The 25,643-nt window shown below is 40.7% G+C and overlaps 1 protein-coding gene across 2 annotated transcripts in view; it reads right to left on the minus strand.

Moving 5' to 3' along the window:
- DTNBP1 (dystrobrevin binding protein 1) overlaps nt 1–25,337 on the minus strand; it is a 48,108-nt gene extending 22,771 nt beyond the window's left edge. Inside the window, exons 1-7 of one of the 2 annotated variants that reach the window (XM_081015300.1) lie at nt 25,100–25,337; nt 22,664–22,714; nt 22,311–22,361; nt 21,309–21,369; nt 12,692–12,824; nt 10,238–10,370; nt 6,771–6,793 (exon numbers count right to left, since the gene is read on the minus strand). In XM_081015300.1, the coding sequence (XP_080871426.1) occupies nt 6,771–6,793; nt 10,238–10,370; nt 12,692–12,824; nt 21,309–21,369; nt 22,311–22,361; nt 22,664–22,714; nt 25,100–25,155 (508 nt within the window). In that variant the 5' untranslated portion in view covers nt 25,156–25,337. Of the gene's footprint in view, nt 1–6,770; nt 6,794–10,237; nt 10,371–12,691; nt 12,825–21,308; nt 21,370–22,310; nt 22,362–22,663; nt 22,715–25,099 lie in introns of those variants that run through there. The other variant, XM_081015301.1, reaches the window with a different exon arrangement.
- Between the last annotated feature and the right edge of the window lie 306 nt (nt 25,338–25,643).

A 25,643-nucleotide genomic window follows, 5' to 3' on the forward strand; every position in this document is an offset into this window, starting at 1 on the left:
TACAGAAATGATTCAACAGAAATGGATTCCTGACTACTGTTCTCTAATATCATATTTAATTTTAATGATTTCTTTTTTAAAGAAAGAAGTGTGTACTAGGCAAATTTTATCCAATGCCTGGCAATGTACATTTCTATGAACTCTTACATAATTACAGACCTAGATCATCATCAGCTTAGATTCATGCCTGCAAAATTTCATTTCATAATCAAGGCAAAGGAATAACAATGCCTGCTATAAATATGCAGGGATATTTTTTTTCATTTACTCTTCTCAGCTACATAAATAAGATCTCTAGCTATTCCACTATCAGAATACACAGTACAAGTCAAGCAAAACAAAAGCTCAAAAAATAGCTTACAAATTACTTTAACTGGCATTTTAATACAATAAGAGCTTTAAAGATGAAAACCATTAATAAACTTTCACCTACAAGAATTCTTCCGATTATTCTCAGTGGTTCCTGGAGAAGACATGGCAGAGAGAAACAGGCAAGTAAACAGAAGCACAGTGCTGATCAAGTGAAACCTCCAATTACTAAGCAGCTCTAGTGATGTACATCTTTCCCGTCGTAAAAGAATGATACTACACATTCATTCCCCCACTCGAGAACTACACAGGACAGACCACATCAATTGGTCATTCACATAAAACTGAAACAAACAAGGAGAAATTCTTCCACTGTTGCTCCATAAACTGAACATAAGCTGCCAGGAGATGTGGTATTCCAGAATGCATGCCTATATCTGGGAGCTACCACATGCCGTTTGAAAAAGGGGTGGTAAGTGGTCATAAGGAATACACTAACAGCTAATACTTGATTGTCTAACAAAATGCAATACATTATTCAACTAAGCCACTGATGAACAGATTTCAGTTTAAATAGGAACAGTTTATTTGGCTCTCCCCTCCCAAAATTACCAATTATGATTGTGTTTAATAACCCTTCAGAACAGATTATGTACTAGTCTTGCTAGAAATGAATTTTCCCCCTTTTGCATGTGTGTGGTGTGCACACACACGTGCATATACACAGAGAGAGAGAGAGTCTGAACTTGAAAACACTGTGCTAATGTGCGATACACACATCACACAAATTATTCAATCACAGCTTATTATGATTTGCTCTGTTAAGCCAAATACTCATTAACATTCCTCTGCCTGATAATCTCAACAATGTGAGTTTTCACAATTTAGAAATGCTTTCTCAAGCAAAAAGCAAAAAACTTGATTTAAATGCAAGCATACAGTTAAACCTGTTTGTGCACAGTGGGAGAAAAAAGGGGGGTGCAAAGTGTTCTCTCCCAGATTTTAACTGCTCTTTTTATACCTTATTCAGTTATACATTCTGAGCTACCCAGTATCATACATGCAACATTGTAAAAAAGGTCTTTAAGCAGAGGCTTGACAACCATATGTCAGGAGTGCTCTGATGGTGTTTCCTGCTTGGCAGGGGGTTGGACTCGATGGCCCTTGTGGTCTCTTCCAACTCTATGATTCTATGATTCTAATTGTGGGAGCATCATACGTTTACACAGGAGCATTATGTTCCCTCTTTTTGCACTATTTTAAGGCTGCAATTTGAAGCTAGTTTCATTAACAGAAACATCACCTGCATACCCTCACTCGTCATCATCTGCTCAACAGGCAACAGTAAGGAATACACTGCGTATCTCAGTAAAGACATACAGAATAATTCAACATCATGCTATGCCAATCGTTCTGTCAGGGCATGCACTTCTACTTGCCATATGGAATAGCACTCCTCCCCCCCCCCCATCATTCTAGGAGTTCTCCCAACTCCCCACCCCAAAACAATTTCAAGGGGCAAAGAGGGCAAGGGGGAAGCTCCATTGTGCAAGACACAAAGTTCTTGTTCAAGCTTCTACTGATGTGTCTCACTTGCTGAATCCCTGCCATACAGTATATAACTTGCAAAGTTCAGAAAGAGGTTAACATTAAAATTGTCATTAAAATTATCCAAGATATCCCTACCTCCCACCACCAACCTAGAAAAAACCCCACTAGAAGTACAGTTGAAGGCTCATGTCACTAGAAATGGAGGATATAAAACAGAACTAATCAATTCATATATATCTCAAGGCAATTATATCGGATCTTATAGCCACTGAGACCATATAACATTGGTCCTGAAAGACCTACATTGGCTCCCAGTATGTTTCAGAGCACAATTCAAAGCGCTGATGCTAACCTTTAAAGCACTAAACAGCCTCAACCCAGTATACCTGAAGGAGCGTCTCCACCCCCATTGTTCAGCCCTAACACTGAGGTCCAGCACTGAGGGCCTTCTGGCGGTTCCCTCTCTGTGAGAAGTGAGGTTACAGGGAACCAGGCAGAGGACCTTCTCAGCAGTGACACCTGCCCTGTGGAACGCCCTCCCATCAGATGTCAGAGAAATAAACAACTATCCGACTTTTAGAAGACATCTGAAGGCAGCCCTTCCTGTTTAGGGAAGTTTTTAATGGTTGAAGTTTTATTCTGTTTTTAATGTTGTTTAAATCCGTCCAGTGTGGCTGGGGAAACCCAGCCCGATGGGCAGGGTAGAAATAATAAATTATTATCATCACCATTATCATCATCATCAAGTGTTTCCTCTTACCACAAGCTTTTACTGAGAGTTTTAATTAACATTTTAGTTTATTAATCAGCAGGTGGCAATTTTAATCAGTAAAACTGATTGTGGTTTGTTTTGCTCCAACCAGGATCAATAAGCCAAGAACATAGCTGCGCTACAGATCATGGTTTGTCAGGAGCACAACAAACTAAGATCCTTGGTTCAGATCTAACACTAAGTCAGGGATAATAATTTGTTCCCTTCCAGCATGAATAGAAAAAAGAGAAGCATGTACAATTCACTAACGTACAGTAAGCCAATGATTTATGGCTTACAGTGACATGCAAATGCAGCCAATATATTTGCAGCATGGTTAACAACCTCAATCTAGTCTAGTGATGTTTATCCCTGCGCAGTATCAGTAACACAAACAAATACAGCATCATGTACTTTCCCTGCCAGTATCGTACTTTCAATGGGGGGGGGGGATGAGTGGCAGCCATGTTGCAAATAAAACCTTTAATTAGATCCAGGATTCATAGAAAATGGTTAGGACTTCTCAGATACATCTACTCCCTCATAGACAATCTGGATCACATCACTATTTAAGACATATTTCAAGACCAGTTCACATCTCCACATGAAACTGTTAGAAAGTATTGAAAACTTTATTACAATTTTTTTCAAAAGATCTGAAGGGGGGGAGGCAGATTTCAGCTGGCATTGCCTATTCTACTAAAAATATCTGTAGCTGAAACTCATATTGCGATTTAGAACAAAGAAATAATCAAGTATGCCTTACAGCTGAAATGGAAGTGTCCACTTGAATACATACATTTGGAAATCACTGACATATTATGGCAGTCAAAATTAGTTTTTCAATAATTACAATAATTGCTTCACGGGAGAAATAAAATTAACTATTATATGAAACTGGGAAGTCAGAAATATATATTTACTATTCATCATCATTGTAGTTTACAGCAGAGCTGCCCAAATACACACAGTTCTACAACTTAATTAATTGCTAACCCTTTCTATATCAAATGATCTAAGAGCAAGTTATAATCCATAAAATAACATAAACGACAAAAATCAATAGTCGTAAATATAAATTAAATATAAATTAATCCTTGGAATATCGAAAGCAACCAGTTCCTCCAATTTCTATATTGAGTTTTAACATATGCCAGTGACGCCATTCTCCTCTTGTCAGGGACTGGTACATTCAGACAGCAACCAGGACATCCCAGAAGACATGCAAGGCACTGAGCAGTCGTACCTCAGAAGCCGAATGGAATCCATTCCAGAAGGTCGTTCGACTTCCAGAACATATGGAAACCAAGGCGCACCTTCCCATTGGCTGCAGGAAACTCCTGCAGCCAACCAGAAGCCACGGAACACACACTGGACGTTCGGGTTCCAAAGAACGTTCGCAAACCGGAACACTCACTTCCGGGTTTCTGGTGTTCAGGGGCCAAAACGTTCAAGTCACAAGGCGTTCAACTTCCGAAGTATGACTGTACTCTGTACTGATTTTTGTTGCTGACAATTAAATTTTATGCAAACAGCTCAAACAGAGTTGCAGCTAATGGCCCCCAAATACTTGAGTGAATAGCCAGGTCTTAACTTGTTGCCAAAATGAAACTAATCACAGTGCCAATCAGGCCTCCAAGGGGGCGGGGGAATTCCACAACTGGGGTGTCATAACAAATAGGCCATCTCCCACAACTCCACATAATGCCCAGCTTTCAGAGGTGGGATGCAGAAAAAAGACCTCATTCCCAATAGACCTCTCTAGGCTGAAGGGTATAAAGAGAGCACACTCCAGGAAGCATCAAGGTTCGAAGTTCTTTAGAACTTTGATGCCATCACTAACACCTTGAAATCAAATGGAAAACATACCAGGTCCTAGGACAGATAATTAAACAGTCAGCCTAGGAGCACTTAGAAAAGGATGCTGTGATTACTAACAGCAAGCATGGGTTTACCCAAAAAAAAGTCATTCCAGACCAATCTTATTCCTTTTTTGTTTGGATAGAGTTACTTGCTTGATGGATTAGGAAAATGCTGTGGAAGTAAAGCATATTGATTTCAAGTAAGGCTTTCAACAAAGTCCCCCAAGATATTCTTTTGTAGGAGCTGGTAAAATGTGGGCTAGACAATGTTACTGCTAGGTGAATTTGTAGCTGGTAGACTGACTGAATACAAGACTGCTCACCAATGATTCTCCGTCACCCTGGAAAAAAAGGGGACAAGTGAGGTGCTGCAGGGTTCTGACCTGTGCCCAGTGGTTGTTACAACATCTTTATCAATGACTCAAATGAACAGAGGAAATCTGCAGATGGCACCAAGCTGTGAGGGGTTGTTGAGAGAATCTTTATTGCAGTCCAAAGACCCATAGAGTAATTTCAGAACAAAATACAGTTAAGATAGCCAGCCACACAAGAAAGAGAAACCGAGGCGGTCATTTTGTTTTGTCTTAAGCATGATAATCTTTGTTTCTTATAACTTCTGAAAGAAACTTTGCCACAGCCAGTGTAATATCATTAGACCTGTCATCCAAAATATATTTAATATGGGAGGCTTCCGATTTTCCTGGCAAATTTGCTAGTAGGGGTTTAATCAGTTGGTCCCTTGCTTGCTTGTACTGCCCACAATGCAGTAAGATATGCTTCATACAATCGACGTCCTGAGAACATAAAGCCTATTCTGATAAGGGATGCTTCTCAGTCTACCATTTAGCACTTCCGATAGAAATACATTTAGTCTGGCTTTGGTAAATAAACGCCGATAGGTTGGTACAGACAGGTTCCCAAGATATGAGGATATCTGAAAGGCGTACCCATATTGGATTCCTGGGGGGTAGCTAATGCCTCAGAAATAGAATCAGGATTGAATGCGTGCTTAACAAATTAAAGAAATGGACTCAAACTAACAAAATGAATTTCAATACTCAGTCCTGGGATCCTCCAGCACTAACTCCAAGACTACCTTGGTCAGGAGTGAATTCTAGGCAGCAGGATGGATGGTACTGCAACAGTATCCCTATTATCTCTCTATAGTTCAATGTGAGGTACAGACCCACATAACACTTAGCAGAATGGATGTGTCTCCTCACAAGAAAGATAGACTCACTGTGGATTCTTGTGACACACATGCTGACTAAGCCTCCAATCTGTTTTGAGGCTGAATTGGGTACCCAGGTAGAAAGAGCTGAGCTGGATCAATTCCATTCAGCCTGTCCATCCAGTTCTCAATAATACATGTCAGGTCAGCCCCCAAAGGACAGACCTGACATTTAGCTGCAGCACTAGATCAGAGGGCAGGTTGAATATATAAACACGCTAAATTCTATGCAACAGAAGACAGCTATGATATATGCCACTGACTTTCAAAACTCAAACCTAAAAGATTTTTTTTAAAACATAGTTTATATTGTTCACTCTATAATGCAAGAATTAATAATAGCACAGAATTACATTTACCTACTCTTTGGCCATCTACTAATGGAGCCTGAGTTTAAAGCTGTCATGACAAACAAGACATTTTCAATACCAAGCTAAAACAATGTGGCATTTTATATAACGTGCCACTTGTTATCTGTTGAAGTTAATTGACTGTTATGCAATAATAAAATCACTCACTTAGCTAAGCAAAATCACACATTTAGCCATTGCTAACAATTTTTAAAATGGCAGGTTAATACTTTGTGCCTCACACATTTTGTCTCAACAAGGTGTGCATCATAAGTGCCCACAACAGCAGGAAACACAATGCCACACTATGGACTAGCAGTCATCCACCATAGGCACAATGCCCACATGCAACATATGCTTAACAGCATTCAACATATCAGACCAGTTAGGAGGATGAAAAGTCTGTACACACCTCCTATATCCCTTTCCAGCCTCCCCTTTTCACTCAGTCAAGGAGTTCAAACTGTAGGCTCACTGTTTATTAACTTCACTACCAGCATATCAGCACAACAGAGCATTACTTATTTACTTCAACAAGAAACATACATAGCCAGGAGTAAGACGCTTGTTTGCATTATGGTAGCTAAAGCTGATCTGCAGAACTGGTCTGCCAGAAGTTAAGCAGTGCAATACAGAAACAAAAGTGAAATAGATATCTTTTGTTACATTTGATTTTGTAAAAGTTGTCCGGGGGGGGGGGGGAGAATTTGAATTACCTTTGAAGATCTCAAGTTCTTTCCTGTAAAAGGGGGGGAGGGAAACAAAACAAAATGCATGATCACAAGCTTAGCTGCACAAAATGTTTTGTCAGCAACAAGAAAAGAATGTAAGGTTGTGTGATTTTTATAAGTACAGTGGTACCTCGGGATGCAAACAGGATCTGTTCCGGAGCCCCGTTCGCATCCCGAAGCAAACATAACCCGTGTCCACGTGTCACGTTTCGGAGCTTCTGCGCATGCGCATGACGTCATTTTGACGGTCTGCGCATGCACGTGCGGCAAAACCCAGAAGTAATGCACTCCGTTACTTCCGGGTCGCTGCAGAGCGCAACCCGAAAATGCCTAACCCAAAGCATATTCATCCCAAGATATGACTGTATGTTCAGTATGTAAGACTGCTTTTCATAATCAGGGTGTGTAAAACAGCATTATTATACACAATAAATTCATCTCAAGTCAATCAATAGTTGATATATTTTATTCCCACTGACTGCAAAAACAGCTTTGAATGAACAGGATAACCAATTAATCTGTGCAAGAACTTAAAAGCAAGTAATTTGAAATAGTTTAAGTATGTTTATCAAGTTCTAAAAAGTGCTTTCAATTATTGGCATTATTAATTCGGAGACAACAGAAGTCATATATCCAATCATATTAATAAAATAAGTATAAAGACTACTCTAAATGAACTTCAGAGTTGAAGGATTTAGTGTAATTCTACATTTTAGCATTTATTACTTGTAGAAAATTGTATGCATGATAAAACTGTAACAGAAATTGCTTGGGGGAAAGATGAAGTTCTATGATATAAAGAACGGCAAAATACACAGTATCTTGGAGCCAAATGTACCTGGATGGCTACATTCAGAGAGATGGAAAAGCAATAGTCTATAAGGGTGCTGATTTCTACAAACATCTACCAAAGAAATGCTTTTTTTCAAACCAAGATCAATATTAGCAATGCTTAATCAAGGGCACAGTGCTCATTTCTACATAATAAGGTAAACCTTTTCCAGTGCACCCTTTCTGATTAATTGTAAATAATTCCAGCCTGCTTCAAGTCAATATATAACATACAACATTCTTTGACAGAAGTAATCTGAGGAGCACCCATTCTTTCAAGAAAAATCTCAAAGGAGTTACTGGCAATTAGATTATATTAAAAAAAACAAGGCTGTGTCTTTCAACAAGCTGGAATTCCTATATTTAGTGCAACACTGAAAACTAGCATATATTGACTCTGGAGCAATGTCAAATCATGAATGTTGCCAATAGGCACAGCTGGCATTAGCGAATGTCATCTTCAAGGGAATGGTAGTTTTTTAAGCAAGGAAAAAGGGTTCAAGTCAGAAATGAATATTGAAATGAATTTAGCTATGTGATATATTTAAATTCTTTTGTTTCACATGTACAGTTAATATAACAGGACAGAGGAACAGTGATAGGTGGTTTGGATTTAGGGGGACTCAGGTTCTAAACCCTGATTATTCACAAAGGAAATGCATTAAGTATCTCTCAACCTAATCATAGTATTGTGGTGAAGGTTGGATGAAAGTCCAATATAAATCACTCTTAGGCTGGGAATTAGGTCCCTTGAACTCATGTGTGGCTTCAAGGACACTTACTTTCTCCTTGCCTTGAGCACTTCAGGTAAGGATAGCTTCTCTCCTTTGGGTAACTCACATGGATAATGAACACCAGATAAGGATTATATACTCCTGCTCAGTCACCCTAAACTGGTGCTGCTACCTTTCAATTTCTTTAAATAACATACATTCTCCTGAGTAGAGGGATGGGCTCTCCTCATGCCCACAGCCTGCTGATTAACAAGGACAAATTTTAATCAGTTATGCCACCTCAAATTTATTATGGCATAACTTTTTGTACACCACTTCATCAGGTGCATGGAATAGCACAAAATTATCTTTGGTTTTTGCTGCAACAGACTAACATGCATACCCCTCTGGAAATGGTGAAACTACAGTTTCCCTGCAATGTTCAAACCTGAAAACTGTGATTTAAGCACACCGTATGCAGTACTTGGCAGACTTTGGACTCTAGGGAATGCTTATATCAGTTCCCTAGTGTAGACTTTATAGGGAAACTGTGATTTAACAAACCATGAGGTTTTCTTACAGATGGTGCATAAGGAGGTGGTAGCCTGTGAATTTATCCCTGCTAGAAGGGGAAACTAGAGTTTGTTGAGTTGAGAATGTTACACCTGAACTGGGTAGGTGAGTCATCTTAGAAAAAAGCCTCTTTTGTCTGGTATCTGAATAGGTGCTGCAATGTGGGATAGAAAGCAACTACATCTTCCTCTGTTATAATACAAGCATCTCAAGAAACATTCTAAAAGGGATGATTTGTGTATACTATGTTCTTTCTTGAATGGCAGTTGTTAATACCATTCTGACCATAATGTATTCTGACAATAATGTATTAATTGAGTTCTCTCTCAAATTATTAGAACAGAAATTGGTTGGTAAGTCTTTGACAATAAAAGGCCTTCCTTGTTCTGTACAGCAGTACCTCAGTTTAAGAACAGCCCTGTTTATGAACTACTTGGTTTACAAACTCCACAAAAACCGGAAGTAGTATCCCAGTTTGCGAACTTTACCTTGGTCTAAGAACGGAATCCGAACGGTGGAAGGGCACTGGTGGTGGGAGGCCTCATTAGGGAAAGCGCGCCTCCGTTTAAGAACTGTTTCGGTTTAAGAATGGACTTCCAGAACGGAATAAGTTTGTAAACCGAGGTATCACTGTATAAGTAATTTTTCACTCTGTTGTCCTCCAATTTTGTTCATCTGGTTGCATCTTTAGATTTTTCCTCCAAAAGAGTTCACCATCTTACTTGGTGTAAATTTAATGCATAATTCCAGCTCTTTTCTTCAAGGGTATAAGCCCTACAATGCAAATCACCTCACTAATGTGTCTCCAGAGTATGTCAAAATATGTCCTTTAGAAATCAAATAGCTTGTCTGCAATTCTAAATCCAACTGGCCTGCTAATTAAATCAAACCAGACTAAGTCACGATCACTTGATCCAAGTTTATTCCTAACACCATTTATCTTATCCTTCTCAGCAGCAAACCAGACACTACCTTTTCTCCCAAGAGGTGAGTGACAACTTGATGAACCAATTTATCATTTAGCTCACCCAGAAATAGCTGGTCCCTGCCATTGCTAGAAGCATTTATTTTTTCATCTGTACCAAAGAAATTACTATGCAATGCCCTTTACTATGAATCAGAGCAATGTTGACAGAAGATGACTAATAAGGCAGATCAAGTCACTGCAATTAGTAGAAGACTGAAGGCCTAAAATACCCAAAGTGAAACTTTTTCTAGCACAAATTTCCATTCTCAAACAAGAAGATATTTAAGATGAACATATATTTGCACAGAAAGAAGGAATTCATAGTCAATAATATCAAAAATAAATCTTTAAAATCATAATAAACTCACCGTTTAGTCTTTTTGTAATTTTCAAGCTGTAGTACTTGCATATGCTTGTATCTTTCCAATTCACACTGTCCACAGAGGTCTTCAAGATAAAGTAAATGATTTTCCATTTCCTTAAAATTTGCTTCCAGTTGGACTGTGTAACAAGATATTCAAATATCAAAATAGGCAAACCATTAGGAACATAATTTGTGGTGGTTTTAAAGAAAATTTTGCTTATCTTGGCAAACAAGTGATGTCTCAAAACTAATCACACTGGTTGGGGATATGGCCAATGAGGAAAGAAGGTTCCTCTTCCTGCCTTTTCCCTTCCCACCAACACTCTCCCTCAATACTGGCCTAGGCTTCACTGAACAATCATTACATGAAAGAAGATCCATGTAAAAAAATCTAGTGACTTTATTCCATAAACATCCTAAGATGCAACATCCTATGGAGCACACACAGAAGGACCCAGTAGCCACCCATCACAGGGAGAAATCCCTTTCCACTCCACAACACTGATCAAGATGGTGTACGGAGAAAGAATCAACACAGACCATCTGTGTCACACGCACACCAACAGCATTAAACAAAATTTAGTGCTCCGTTATTGCCTGCCCTACTCATGTGATTGTGAAATATGATGAGTATTCACAGGCTCTTTACAGCATGTTACAGTTGTATGGTCTATGATGATCATCATCGTTTTTACCAACAATTCACAACTCCTGATTATTGCATTGTTTTACTTGCACAACTGTTAAACTTTATATCTATGTTAATTGTACAATGTGTTTTTGTCTATTTAAGGAACTGAGGAATCATTTAAACCCCACATACTGTTTAAGTAGGTTTTTGTACTTACAATGTAGGGTATTTGATTATTTACATTAAACTATACCATTCAATGGGAAACAAGCAGTCTCAATAAAGGCAGGATCTTCTAAACTTGCATGCTCCACATATACTGTGACACACACACACAGCCCAACACACACCATGGTTAGGCTGAAAAAAACCACTTCAATAGGTTCCAATGAAATGAAATCCAATCAATTCCAATCAAATGAAACCAGTTGGTTAATGTTGTTTTTAATCTTAGTTGCCGGGGGAGGACACAATATTCATGGAGAGTGCAGCTTCGGGGGGGGGGGTGTTAACCCTACAAACCGCAGCTGCAATCCCCATTAATATCACCCCAAGAAATTAGGCATAAAGCTAAAATGATTTTTCCCAAGCCCAATTGTTTTTGGACAGGCTAAATAGAAGCTGGCCTTTATGTGGTATGTGCTGATGAGTCACGCTGTATGCATATAATATATGCAATGGTGCGGGGGGTACATGCAATATGAATTCTGGCCAAGCTAACTCTTGTTTTGGCCCCACCCACCACTGGCATGCAGTCCCAGATGATTGGCCAAGAGAGAATGTGGTCCTCAATGCTCCCCTCTTCCTCATTCTAGATAGTGATTTCTGGAAAAGTAGCAATCGAGCACCCCCTAGTGGAGACTTTACAAAACTCCAGATAGTTTACATGACCGGGGTCCCTATTTTCTTACTACCTACAATGAACTTTACAAATGCCAAGCATTTGCCAATTTACTTTTACTCTTTTTTTTTCAATTGTGCTTTAGAGAGCTTTCCAAATAGTAGAATAACAACTTCTCAAATACTAAAATAATGGCACCAGAGAAGATATCTTATATGATAAAAATTAACAAATGTACATCAATTAACCCCAAGAAGGTAGGAGAAACTTGGAATCAGTGTCTTCAGGCAATACTGAATGAGAGGAAGATTAACAGACTGAAGCTTAATCTGGACAACACAAACATGCTGTTAGATGGGAATCTATCTGATTTGGATGGAGATATATAACCTGCTCCAGATGGGGCTGCACACTTCCTGAAGAATGAAGTACACAGCTTGATGTAGGAAAAGTGGCCTATATGGCATTTGCAGCTAAGACTAGCCCTCTACATTAGACTTCCCTTAAAGACAGTTTAGAAATTGAAATAGGGTGACCACATATTCAAATCTAACACTGGTTATCAATTTGTGTCTGGGCTCAATTGAAGAAGCTCATGCTCTGGGACGCGACTATTTAAAGAAACACCTTTTCCCACATTCATACATGGGATTAAATATAATCTTCCAAATCTTGCTCTTTTATCTCCCAGGGTACCAGAGACAGGACCTTTCTGCAGCAACACCTCAATTATGGAAATCTCCCCCAGGGAAATCTGGCAATCCTCCTCCTTCTGTGCCTTGAAACATTCCTTAAAAGCATTATTATGAATAGTTTTAATTTTTGTATGCCAATTCTTATTATTATACCTTTAATATACCATTATTAAAATTTTAACTGTGATGTTTTAACATTTGTATATTCATAATTTTCAAGCGGCTTAGGGGAAAGCTTCCTAAAAGGTGGGATAAATCTTTAAATAAATAAAGCAGGACACACACACTTACTCAAGCTAGTGGTTGTAGATTCCAAATCTGCTAAAAAACCTGGAATTTGCTGGAGCTGTTCCTGGAGGTCTAGGAGACTGCTTCTCTTCTTCTCCCAGTGAGCAGAAAGCATCACAACTTCACTATCCACCAGCTGCAATGTTTAAAACCAAGGATAAAACTAACATTATTAAATTTATTTTAACTCTCCAAACCTCTGATAGGGCTCATGAGTCAGCTGCCAAAGCCTTAAATAGCTACATATTTCAATTCACAATATTTTCAGTGCAAAATACAGATAAAACAGATTTCAAATAAAACAAAAATACTATTCAAAGTTATGCTAATGCACTATACTAAATATTTTTCCAAGTTTGCAAAAGTATTCTTCAAGACATACACCTGGCCATGGTCTCTCCAAAAGTGAATGAATGTCATTTACTTTGAAATGCAAATTCTGATTATGATAAACTCTCAATTTAACATTAATTTTAACCTGTTGCATTACGTACTCCAATATCCCATAGTCTGTTCAGTCAACTCTTTATTACTGCAGGGATGGAGGACCTTTTTCAGCCTGAGGTCACATTTGCTTGCAGGCAACCTTCACAGTGATAGGCGAGGCAGAGCCGCAAATGTGACTTTTATTCTACAGAATACTATATTCCATCCATGCAAGAGTTAAGTCTCTACACACACACACACACACACACACACACACAAACTTACTTTTGCCTTCCATTCCAGCAAGCAAGAGTCATTATCACAGTACAAAATACAGCCAGGCAAAAGCACTTAAGGAGATGCAAAGAAGGGCCAGTGAGATACATGACCCAAGGGGAGGGGGTGTGAATGTCCGGGGGGGGGGCTTCAAGAGCCACATTTGGCACCTAGGCCTGAGGTGCCCATTAACATATTCATGTCTTTCCTTTGAACAAGGCAAACCTTTGCAGCTGTACAAGTTGAAAGAAACAATTTTTTGAAAAATATTTGAACAATAGATTTTAACTGAGAATACAATTCTAAATTCAGGTATCAAATCAAAGTTTATACCAATTCAGCAATTATTTCTGCTACACATTTTAAAGTTTATAAAACCTTCTGCTGAAATTTCAGTTAGATATTTGGTATTCTGTAAGTATCCAAGGCATGCCACAGCTTAGAAAGCCAGCAAATCACGAACAAGGAACTCCTTGACGTTGTCATCAATACTGTAAGTTAGGTTTAAATCTGTAATATATTTTGACATTTGAAGCCTAATATATTTAACAGGAATATGCCAAAGAAAAGTATATTTATGTACGATGTATGTGTTTTACTTACAGAAACAATATATAATGAAGCACAACTAGTTTCTATTTGCAAGTAATCAGATTGATTTGAGTTCTGATTTGATGACATGTGGCTATATTCCTATTGCCCTTAAACCAGTTCAGGAAGGAAATTGTCAGGAAACTGCCATCAGTGCCGGAGGGAGAGAGCAAAATCCAGAGGGATTCCGGAGAGCGTCCCGGGATTGGGAGAGGCAGCCCATCTTCTGGGGAAGAGAATCAGCGTAGCACCAGTGGAGAAGGGGGGCAGATGGGGGAAGCGGCGAGGCGGTCCCATGACTCCTTGCCGGGGACCAGCGGGGAGAGTAGAGCTCCTCCGCTGCCTACGCCCTCCTTGCGCAGAAGCCTTCCGCACAGAGAGAGTAGGAGGCGACTAGGTGTCAAAGAGCTTCTGTGCTGAAAGAAGTTTAAGAAACGGGGACTTCCGGAGGCGGCGCGATCGGCAATGGCTGCCCGATCCTGGTAAGGAGAGGGAAGCTCCGCTGAAAACGGGTCGTCCGCTACGGCGAAGCGGAGACCCACTAAGGAAAACTACAGGCGGCAGAAGCCTGTAGTCTCGGGACCCGGCGGGCGCCAGAAGCAGCCCCCAAAACGTTGAAGGGACCCCGTAAGGGGCTCCGGATCGCGGAGGGGGTAGCGGCGCTGTGGGTCGTTGCGCAATCAACGGAGCGAAGCCGCGTTGCTGTTGCCGGTGAGCGCTGACCTTTCTTCCTGCAATTTTCAAATTCGGAAAAGCTGCAACTCGTGAGTAATCTGGACTTTAAGAATTTTTGGAGACCTCTAAAACTTAGAATTTGGCTGAAAGCGGAGTGACGATAAACAGGAAGCCCGTCTTCCGCTAACACTGAACTTGAAAGCAAAGAACAGGAGGAGTGGAGACTAAAAGCGATGCTTTAATCAATTGCTGGCACCTATTTAAAATAGCTACCAGGGCAGAGAGATTTTAAGCTGTTTGCTTTTGGATTTATTTGGGAACAAGGATATCTTTCTTCTGTTGAACCAGTGGATTACAAATTAAATAAGAATCCCAGGTGCTGGAGCTGCCTGAGTAACTGAGCACCAGTCTGCAACATTGGATACTTTGAATTTAGACTTTGAAACATTCTGAGCTGGAACTTGTTATATTGAAACATCTGCAGTCTAGGCACTGTCTGAAACACTGTTTTGCCTTACGTATACTCTGTAAAAATTTAACTCAGTGGAGGTCGTTGGATGTTGAATAGATCTATAAATTTGAATTGGACTTGACTTTCTCCCTTAAGACATTTTAAGCTCCCTCTAGAGGATTTTGGACTTACAGCAGTGACTTTGTTTTACTTTCCTTTTCCCGGCCCTCTGTTTGACTGTTGCATCTGGGCTTTTACATTCTCATGGGAACAACTCAGTTTGACCTTGGTCTTTAGATAACTTTGGAATGAGTGGAACAAGGAAAAGGGGAAGAACCAAACAAACAACCTTAACTTTATCTGCGGCCTCACAGCGTAGATCATCTGTGCCTGCTTTGCCTTCCACTTTGCCTCCTGAGATAGAGGCGGCTTCCCTGTCACAGGCAGGGGAGGGAGAAACGGAAGAATTACAATTGGAAGATATGGCCTCAGGAGGGAGTGCTTCTGTTTTAGACAAAATTTTTGAAAAATTGGAGGCTTTGGATAGAAAGGTTGATTTGCAAACGGCTAAAATTGACCAGAATACAGAAAGTCTGAATAGATTAACTGGACAAGTTGCACAGAATGTCCAATCCATTGGAGAGTTGAAGGAGGCTGTAGGTGAAAACCGGAAATTGGCTGAGGATACTAGTCAAAGACTGGGAGAATTGGAGAAAGAAGTTAGACCACTCAGCAAACAAGTTGGAGAACATCAGATTCACTTTTTGATGACAGAGCTGCGGAACAGGGAGGCCAACTTGAGGATACGGTCAATACCAGAAGTAGAAGAAGACAATTTAATTGAGTTTTTGACCAAAGAATTTTCCAAGTTTTGGAAGTTAGAGGAAAAAGACTTTAAAATAGTATCTGCTTTCAGGCTTGGAAGATTTAGGAGGAAAGAGAAGCCCAGAGATTGTTTGATTATACTGAGATCCAAGGAGGAAAGGGACAAGATTTTGGGCCTGCACTACGGGAAGTCACTGGACATTCTGGACAAGAGAATTGACATTTACAAGGATATCCCTAAACAACTGTTGGACCTTAGATCTGACTACACGGAACTAGCAAGATTGTTGAGGAGCAACTCAATTATCTTCAGGTGGGAGTTTCCTCAAGGATTATCTTTTACTTTCAGAGGGAAAAAGATCAAAATTAGAACATTGGAGGATAGAGACAAGTTTCTGGAAGCACACGGAGAAGATCTTCACAAAGGACTTGGAGCACCAGGGCCTGAACCTTCAGGGGAGCCTGCGCCCTCGGACCCTCAAGGACCGGAGAACAAGGTACCACCCCAGCAAGAATAACCAGATTTATTCAGGATGTCTCTGCAGCTTCTGAGCTGGAATATAAATGGCTGCAACAGTCCGGAGAAAAGGAGAAAAATCTTTCACATTTTAAAAAAGGAACAATTGGACATTATTTGTTTACAAGAAACACATGTGATTAGGCTCCACAGAAAAGTGTTAATAAATAAAAGACTCGGCCAGGAATTTATATCTTCTGACACAGTTAAAAAGAGAGGCGTAGTGATTTACGCAAAAGAGAGCCTTTCACCTAAATTTCTGTTTAAAGATGAAAATGGAAGAATTTTGGCAATAGAAATACAACATCAAGGAGAAAAAATTTTGATATTAGGAATCTATGCCCCAAATGAAGGAAAATCAGATTTTTATAAGAAGTTGCATGAGACTATGCTGGATTATCTGGATTACAACAACATCATCATGATGGGAGACATGAATGGAGTCGTATCAACCAACATGGATAAGTCACAGAATCAAAATGTTACTAAAGAGGGAAGACTACCAAAGACCTTTTTTGAAATGACTGACAATATGGACTGGATTGATATTTGGAGAGTGAGAAACCCCCTGGGAAGAGAAGGAACATTCTTCTCTGAAGCCCAACTGACTTGGACAAGAATCGACCAAATATGGATAACTAGAAGTCTGGCACCTAAGATTAGAAAGGTGGAAATCTGCCCAAAGACATGCTCCGACCACAACGCACTGAGAATGGACATGACACTGATCCCAACCGGCTCCTTTAGATGGAAGATGAATGATGGCCTGTTTAGAGATCAAGAGATTGTAAAGAAGGCCCAAAAAACTCTAAAGGACTATTTTGAGGTTAATATGAACACCAGGGTGGAAAAAAGAACTATATGGGACGCAAGCAAGGCCGTGATGAGAGGGTTCCTGATACAACAGAACACCATAAAGAAAAGATCACAGAATGAAAGGAAGGACAAAATTTTGGAAAGAATTAAAGAGCTAGAGAAGAAGTTAAGATCTAACCCAAAGTCCCAGCCGATTCTACGAGAAATTAAACTTTATCAAGCACAATATTCTAAATTGATAAACCAGGAAATAGAATGGAAGATTAAAATAATGAAGCAAAAAACTTTTGAATCGGCTAACAAATGTGGAAAACTGCTAGCTTGGCAGTTGAAGAAGAGACAAAAACTAAATACGGTAACAAACCTAGAGATTGAAGGAAGAAGCATCCAGAACCCTGGAGAGATCAGAAAGTGTTTTCAGAAATATTTCAAAAAGTTATATACTCAAGGGCCACAAGATGAAATTGAGATTAAACAATTCTTGGAGAAAAATGGATTAGCAAAGCTGTCAGAAGAAAACAAAACAATTTTGAATGGTAAAATAACACGACAAGAGATTGAGCAGGCCATCCAGAACATGAAACAGGGCAAATCGCCAGGGCCAGATGGGCTGACCTCCATCTACTATAAGACATTGAAAGACTACCTGATACAACCATTGTTGGAGGTCAGCAATGAAATTATGGAGGGGAAGAGGGCGCCGGAATCATGGAAAGAAGCTTTTATCACATTGATACCAAAATCGGAAAGTGAAAAGACACAACTAAAGAACTACCGTCCCATTTCCCTTTTAAATGTGGATTACAAAATATTTGCAGATGTCTTGGCACGTAGATTCAAGAAAGTTCTAAATGAAGTAATTCATAAAGACCAGGCAGGCTTTCTCCCAGGTAGACATATGTATGCTAATACAAGGAACATTATAGATATACTGGAACTTTTGCAAACAAACATAAACACTAAAGCAGTTTTAATCTTTATAGACGCGGAGAAGGCCTTTGACAACATATCCTGGAAATTCATGAAGGGGAATCTAAAAGAAATGGGAGTGGGATGGGGGTTTGAGAATGGGATTGAGGCAATATACTCAGAACAAAAGGCTAAACTGATAGTTAACAATGTGGTTACAGAAGAGTTCAAAATTGAAAAAGGTACACGACAAGGCTGCCCGATTTCCCCACTACTATTTATCTCGGTTCTGGAAGTGCTCCTGAATATGATTAGAGGGGATAGGCTGGTGGAAGGGATCCAGGTCGGAGCGAAACAATATAAACTTAAAGCGTTTGCAGATGACCTAGTTCTGACATTACAGGAGCCGGAATCTAGTACGAAAAGGGTATTACAACTGATTCAAAACTTTGGTCGAGTGGCGGGATTTAAATTAAATAAACAAAAAACCAAGGTATTGGGGAAAAATTTGACAGATACTGAGTCGGAACGGTTTCAGAGGGAGACAGAGTTAACGGTGGTCAAGAAAGTGAAATACCTAGGGGTAAACATAACAGCAAAAAATCTGAGTTTATTTAAAGATAACTATGAAAAATGCTGGTTAGAAATTAAGAGAGACTTGGATAGTTGGTCAAGATTAAAACTTTCTTTGTTAGGCCGAATAGCTGCCATCAAGATGAATGTATTGCCAAAAATGTTATTTTTGTTTCAGACACTACAGATTGTAGACAAGACAGAGTGTTTCCGGAAGTGGCAGAAAGATATTTCCAAATTTGTCTGGCAGGGCAAAAAGCCCAGAATTAAGTTTAAGATATTAACGGATGCGAAAGAAAGAGGGGGCTTTGCCCTGCCAGACCTAAAGCTGTATTACGAAGCGGCAGCTTTCTGCTGGCTAAAAGATTGGCTACTTCTTGAAGATACGGATGTATTAGATTTAGAAGGTTTTAATAATGCATTTGGATGGCATGCATATTTATGGTATGACAAGGTTAAGACAAACAAGGCCTTTAAGAACCATATTGTCAGGAAAGCAGTATTTAATGTCTGGATAAGATACAAAGACTTATTGGAGAATAAAACTCCGAGGTGGCTGTCACCCCTAGAGGCTAAGGCCCGAAAAAGAGCCAATATGGAGGCCAATTGGCCAAAATATTGGGAGATATTAGAAAGAGATGGTAACAATTGGAAATTGCAGAGTTTAGAGAAAATGAAAGATAAAGTGCGAGACTGGTTACACTATGCTCAGATTAAAGAAGTATTTAAAAATGACAAAAAGTTAGGATTCCAGGTGGAGAAGTCAAAGTTGGAAACTGAACTGTTAGAACCTAAGACTAAAGTACTTTCAAAGATGTATAATTTGTTGCTGAAATGGAACACACAAGACGAAATGGTCAAATCGGTAATGATAAAATGGGCACAGGATATTGGGCATAATATTATGTTTGAAGACTGGGAAAGGTTATGGACCTCTGGGCTGAACTTCACTGCATGTAATGCTTTGAAGGAAAATGTAATGAAAATGATATATAGATGGTACATGACCCCAGTCAAATTGGCCAAAATATACCATTCGTCTGACAATAAATGTTGGAAATGTAAGGAAAATGAAGGAACTTTTTTTCACCTCTGGTGGACTTGCCCGAGAGTGAAGGCCTTTTGGGAGATGATATATAATGAGTTAAAAAAGGTGTTTAGGTACACCTTTACTAAGAAACCGGAGGCCTTTCTCTTGGGCATTGTCGGCCAGAGTGTGTTAAAGAAGGACAGAACATTTTTCATGTATGCAACAACGGCAGCAAGGATACTGATTGCTAAGAACTGGAAAACTCAAAATCTACCTACGCTGGAAGAATGGCAGATGCAGCTGATGGACTATATGCAATTAGCTGAGATGACCGGCAGAATTCGAGACTTGGGAGAAGAGAGGATGGAAGAAGACTGGAAGAAATTTAAGACTTATCTGCAAAAGTATTGTAATTTGGCCGAATGTTGATTGGGATGTCAGAGTAGAAGTAATTGTCTACCACTAAATTAGACTTAAGTTTAAACTATACGCTAATGATCAAATCCAAGATTATGAACAAAATGATAATTTGTTTGGAAATAATTCTTTAACGATGTAAGTGTGTGCGGGAGGCGTGGGGGAGTCCAAAGTAATGATGAAAAGATGTCAAATAATTAATGTTATTTGTTTAAATATGTTTATGTATTGAAAAACTTGAATAAATATATATTAAAAAAAAAAAAAAAGAAGTTTAAGAAACGCCCACTGACGGATTCTGCCAGCGATTGAGACAGCCACAGGTGAGTGGCTGTCCGGACAGAAAAGGTTCACTCAGGCAATCCAGCCAGGTGTTTGCACCGGCTTACGCACGAGCAACCCCTAGAACCATTACAGAAATGTATATGATTAATTTTAATTTTGTTGGTGATCATCTTGAGTTTTGCAAAGGCTTTTAATTATTACATTAGAATCCTACCCTTCCTCCAAAGCTCCCTATTAGTATTAGTTATATGAATTTAGAAGCATGCTGAAGATTTACAGCTATGTAGCCCACATGCTCCCCAGAAATACAGACATACCAATTTGCAGTAACCTGTACAGCTCCATTATTCTGTGAGTAGCATGCCACTTCAATTTCCCTGCCATGTACATTTGTGTGAACATAGCCAAGCACTTCAGTTGAACATCCATCAAAGTCAAGTGAAGATAGAACATTTAACTCAAGTGAAGGTGTGGAAGTGCTGGATGGTTGCCTGCAATTAATAATGTACTGGATGTGGGGGATGAATAAACTAAGGCTCCTCTAGGTAAGGCATGCATGTTGCAAGCACGTGGTTTGTCTGGGCCAGCAGAAAGGTAGAGGTGGCTGGGTGATTTTCAGCTGACATTGATGGAGCTGCATTCTACATAAAACACCAGGTTCCCAGTTAAGGAATGCTGATCAATGTTCAGGATTCTTTCAAACAGATGTTACATGGTGAATTCTCATTTATATGAGAGAGGTGTGTACCTTCCTAAATGCAAAATACCTAAACAACTGCAAAGTAGTTTTTAAACAAAATGTTTGTATGTTAGTTAGTTAATGTTTTACCTCTCCAGCTTTTGCGCATTCTTTCGCTCCTCTGTGAAGAGTTGCCCAAGTATCTTCATATCTTCACAAAAGAAAACAGTGATATCATTGGACTTATACTTAAGGTTATGGCCACAAGCTCACCTAGCTGTCCTGAACCAAATTGCTTATTTGCTGTAAGAATATATATATATAGCTACCAAGAAAAACTGTTTATAATGTATTAAGTCAAACAATCTTGAACTCATAGCACTTGGGTTGTCAAGACTTAGAAAGCAAGCATTTTTTCAGAATTTTGCAGAGATTAATTGCACAGTTCTATGCACATCTATTTGGTAGCAAGTATTACTGAGGATTCTGCAGTATTGCAACTTAAGATCACAATATGAAAACATGTTTATATTTAAAAACTCCCATTAGCACTGGAGCCTTAACCAGATTCACATCTCTTAAGCTCTTAGAAACCACAAGGTCTAAAACCTGGGCCAATAACACAACTTTTAAATGAAAGCCAAATTTCTTAGATAAGCAGTTACCCTACAAAGCTAAACAAGGCTTGGAGGGGTTCAAGACTGCTGAACAATTGGCAGAAACAAACCACACATTCACAAATAAAACATAGAAGAATGAAAAATCCTTAATTTTCCTTAAAAACAAGGATATGGTTTCCCTATCATCATCTTAGCCATGCTTAACCAGGCTGAACTACCAATAGTGTTTGTGCTCAAGCCCCACCGAACTCAATGGGACTTATGTTTTTAGAAATGCATACTAAGTTTTTTGTTCTACTTTAGCTCCATATAAGTAACCAAATGCTAACCATACTAAGGTATCAATAGGATCAATGAAAACACTCACTTTTAAAAAGAATTCATTGTTTTCTACTGAATATTGACGTAAACAAGGGGAGCAAGGCAATGTGCTACAGTATCTCTCCTTACTAACTACATCCATGCCTCCAGAAAAATAAACAAGAATTATAAATAACTGAAATTCAACAGGAGTTTAAATGACAGAATTTACTTGCTCAATAAGAGTAATCCAGCAGAAAACTCTGGTGAACACTGTATAGTCCTGTAATAAAAAATAACAGAACGTGTTAATTAAGTGTTGAAGTCCTACAGTACTTTTCTAATTAATATTTAGATCAAAAAGCTACCTTTTTTACATTGCTGTTGCAAATATTAACAATTATACAACAACTTAGACTGGAAATTTTCAAAAAAACCCCACAGAAAACCTGCTAATATAAGCTTATTAATGTTATTCAGTAGAACAGACTACAGTATTTGTTATGCCATGTAAATGTCATGTAATAAATTGGATTTTGTTAATGCAATTTTTATAAAGCATAATTTAAGAATATCCAACAGCACCTCTGCTTGCTTATTTTAGCCTCTCTTGATTTGTCGCTCAAGGTCTTCAGCCTAAAACACACACAAAGAAAAAGCAGTGAGACTCAAAATAAGGCAATTTAATAAGGTTTATTAAGTGTTTCCCCCCTCTTCTGCATTATAAACCTCACTAGATATATCAGTCCAGCTCCTCCACCTATTTTGATACTTCTCCAGCCCCCCATTTCTCTGGTATCATATAACTCCATGCCACTTAGTCACCTTATACCATGGAGCAGGGAAGGACTGTAAATAATTAAAAGTAATAAATAAAAATGCTTAACTGATAAATCACATCACAGATAACTCAGTTCTGCCCTACCTAACATAAAGTCTGCCCCCCATCCTGACTACACCCATGAAAGAGGGCCTGTCACATTATAAGCTTGGTGAAAATACTCATGCTAGCCATTAGTGAATCAATCATTGTAATGTACCCAGGCACACTAATGACTCATGCCTGGGTATACTAAGCAGGCATAATCCAACTTTCTCATTATACTTCAAAGTCAACACAAACATAGCTAGATTCCACATATGAACAAGAAGAGTGGTAGCTGGTGGTGCTCACTGGTACTGGTAGGGCAGAGATCAGGAGACCAGAGGCATAGCATGGGGGGAGTCCATGGGGGCCATGGCCACAGGTGTAATTTTGTGAGGGGGTCAAACAGGTGCCCCCACAGCAGCCCCCTTTGAGTGAGAAGCTGAGCCTGGCCGTAGCTCCACTCCTGGGTCAGGCCTGACCCAGGGGAGGAAAGCATGAGAATGGGTGGCAATGCTGCCGCCTAGCTTCCTTGGCCACGGTGCACCTTGCACCTGGCCACAACAGCTCTGCCACTGGGTCACATCTGACCCAGCAACAGAGAGCTACTACGGGGGCGCGTCCAGCCACAGCAGCTTTGCCGCCAGGTAATATCTGACCCAGCGGCAAAGAGTAGGAGAGTGGGCAGCAACAATGCCACCCACCCTTATCAGCCACAGCGTGCCTTGCGCCCAGCCACAGCAGTTCCACTGCCAAGTCAGGCTTGATCAGGCAGCAGAGAGCAGGAGTGTCTGCGGTAATGATGCTGCCCACCCTCCTCGGCCAAAGCACACTTTGTGCCTGGTTGCAGCAGCTCTGCCGCTGGGATAGGCCTGATCCAGTGGTGGAGAGCAGGAGGAGAGTGGGCGGCAGCTTCCCCAGGCAGATCCTTCCTTGGACTGTGGCGCCCAGTAGGGCACCCTCCGCCCCCCACAGCGGTGCACTCCCACACCTGCCCTGGGCAGTGCGGGCATACGCTCTGCCACTGCAGGAGACTAACAGTAGGTGGAACCACAGCCAACTCCTGGCAGAGCCTATTAACAAGGGCAACATTGAGACTGTATAGGAAGAAGCTGACAGGCAGTGCCACCCCTTGGCCTGATTGGAAGTAAGAGGGAGACAGGTGGGAGCGAGGACAGACTGAGATTGGTGGAGCAGTGCCCCATTTGCCCAAATGAACAGGTCCTCCCCTGGTAACATGGAAAACAGCCCTTATAAGAAGCGCAATTGGAAACTAGTACTGTATCTTCTATCAGCCTTTTTAAAAAGCAGGCCAATAAAATCACACGAACTGGGAAGGTGGAGGAGTACAAAGCATTGCCTGCAATGTTGAGTCCCAAACCTTTATCATTAACTTTTTATCTATATATTATGCATTTTTTTAAAAAGGAAAGGGGTCCTATTGACTGGGCTTTTGTTCCAAAACGAGCTTACCTTACAGGTAATGTACTCTGATAGGAAAGCAATCAGTTGGAAGCTAGCAAAAGGTCCAATCCCTTTTTTTAAAAAAAGCAACACTGCACGATCAGGTGATAAGCAGCCTGAGTGATTATTTTTTTTAACAACACCGAATTACCAAGTCCAAAGTTCATTTAGAAACGTTGGGAAGGAAGGCGGGACATGGAAAGTGACTCTTATTCAGGGCTAAAGTAGCCAAGAACTAATTGACAGCGCGTGGTTTTCGTGCAGCACCCCTGGTGCTATTTGAGGCAGCGTATTAGAAAGAAGAAAACCCGAGGCGGGACACGCCACTCGCCCCATCCTCACAACACGCATCTGGTGTCGGTAGTTAGCAGGCAATCCGCCCACAAACGCGAACGCGCTTCTTACACCGCCACACGACGCGCGTTTACTCCGAAGTAAAGCCCCAGTGAATTCCACCACGGGGCTCATTCCCAAAGTACCTCAAAAGTCGCCTCCTTCCTAGGGGGCGTTTTAACCGCAACTTTCCGCGGCAAACCCTCAACGCCCCACGGCGCGTCCCTCGTCAGCGGAGCCCCAAAGGGCAGCCCCTTACTCCGCCAGCAACCCGCCCCGCACGCGGGCTCTCCCTTCCCTCAGCACCTCAGGGACTTTCAGGAACTTTACCGCGGCAGCGGAGGCGGCAGTTAACTCACCCCGAGGTCAAATCCTGCTGGACGCTCAGCAGCCGCTCGCGCAGGCTCTCGAACATCTTCTCCTCCTCCCTCCCCCTCTCGGCCCGCGCGACACAACAAGCGGGAAGGAGGACTCCTCGGAGCCCCCCCACTGCGGCACCCGGAGAAGCGCGGGACGCGGCGGGGAGGGGGGAGAGGCGGGGCTTCCCGCGAAGGGGCCCAACGGCCACACAGCCCAACCGTCGGCGGTTCCTCCTCGCGCTGTGCCTGTCAAGAGAAGCCCCGCCCACCCGAGCCGCCCAAACCAACCGCTCGCCGGGGAGAAAAGGGAAGAAACGAAGGCCCGCTCGGGTCGCAGAGAGATATACATAGGCATATATACTGTATCTATGAAAGAAAAACAGAGAGTGAAGCGTCGCCTTGTCAGGGTAGGGAGTTTCCGGGTTTCTATCAGAGAAGTCGCCTTCCCCGGGACGGAAGTGAGAACTGCCCCCCCCCCCCATCTATGCACAAGTTTAGAATCAGGAGTGATGTTATGTTATTCTAAATGAATGTATACTTTACA

The sequence above is a fragment of the Podarcis pityusensis genome (genome assembly GCF_964106645.2).
Source record: "Podarcis pityusensis genome assembly, chromosome: 7".
NCBI lineage: Eukaryota > Metazoa > Chordata > Lepidosauria > Squamata > Lacertidae > Podarcis > Podarcis pityusensis.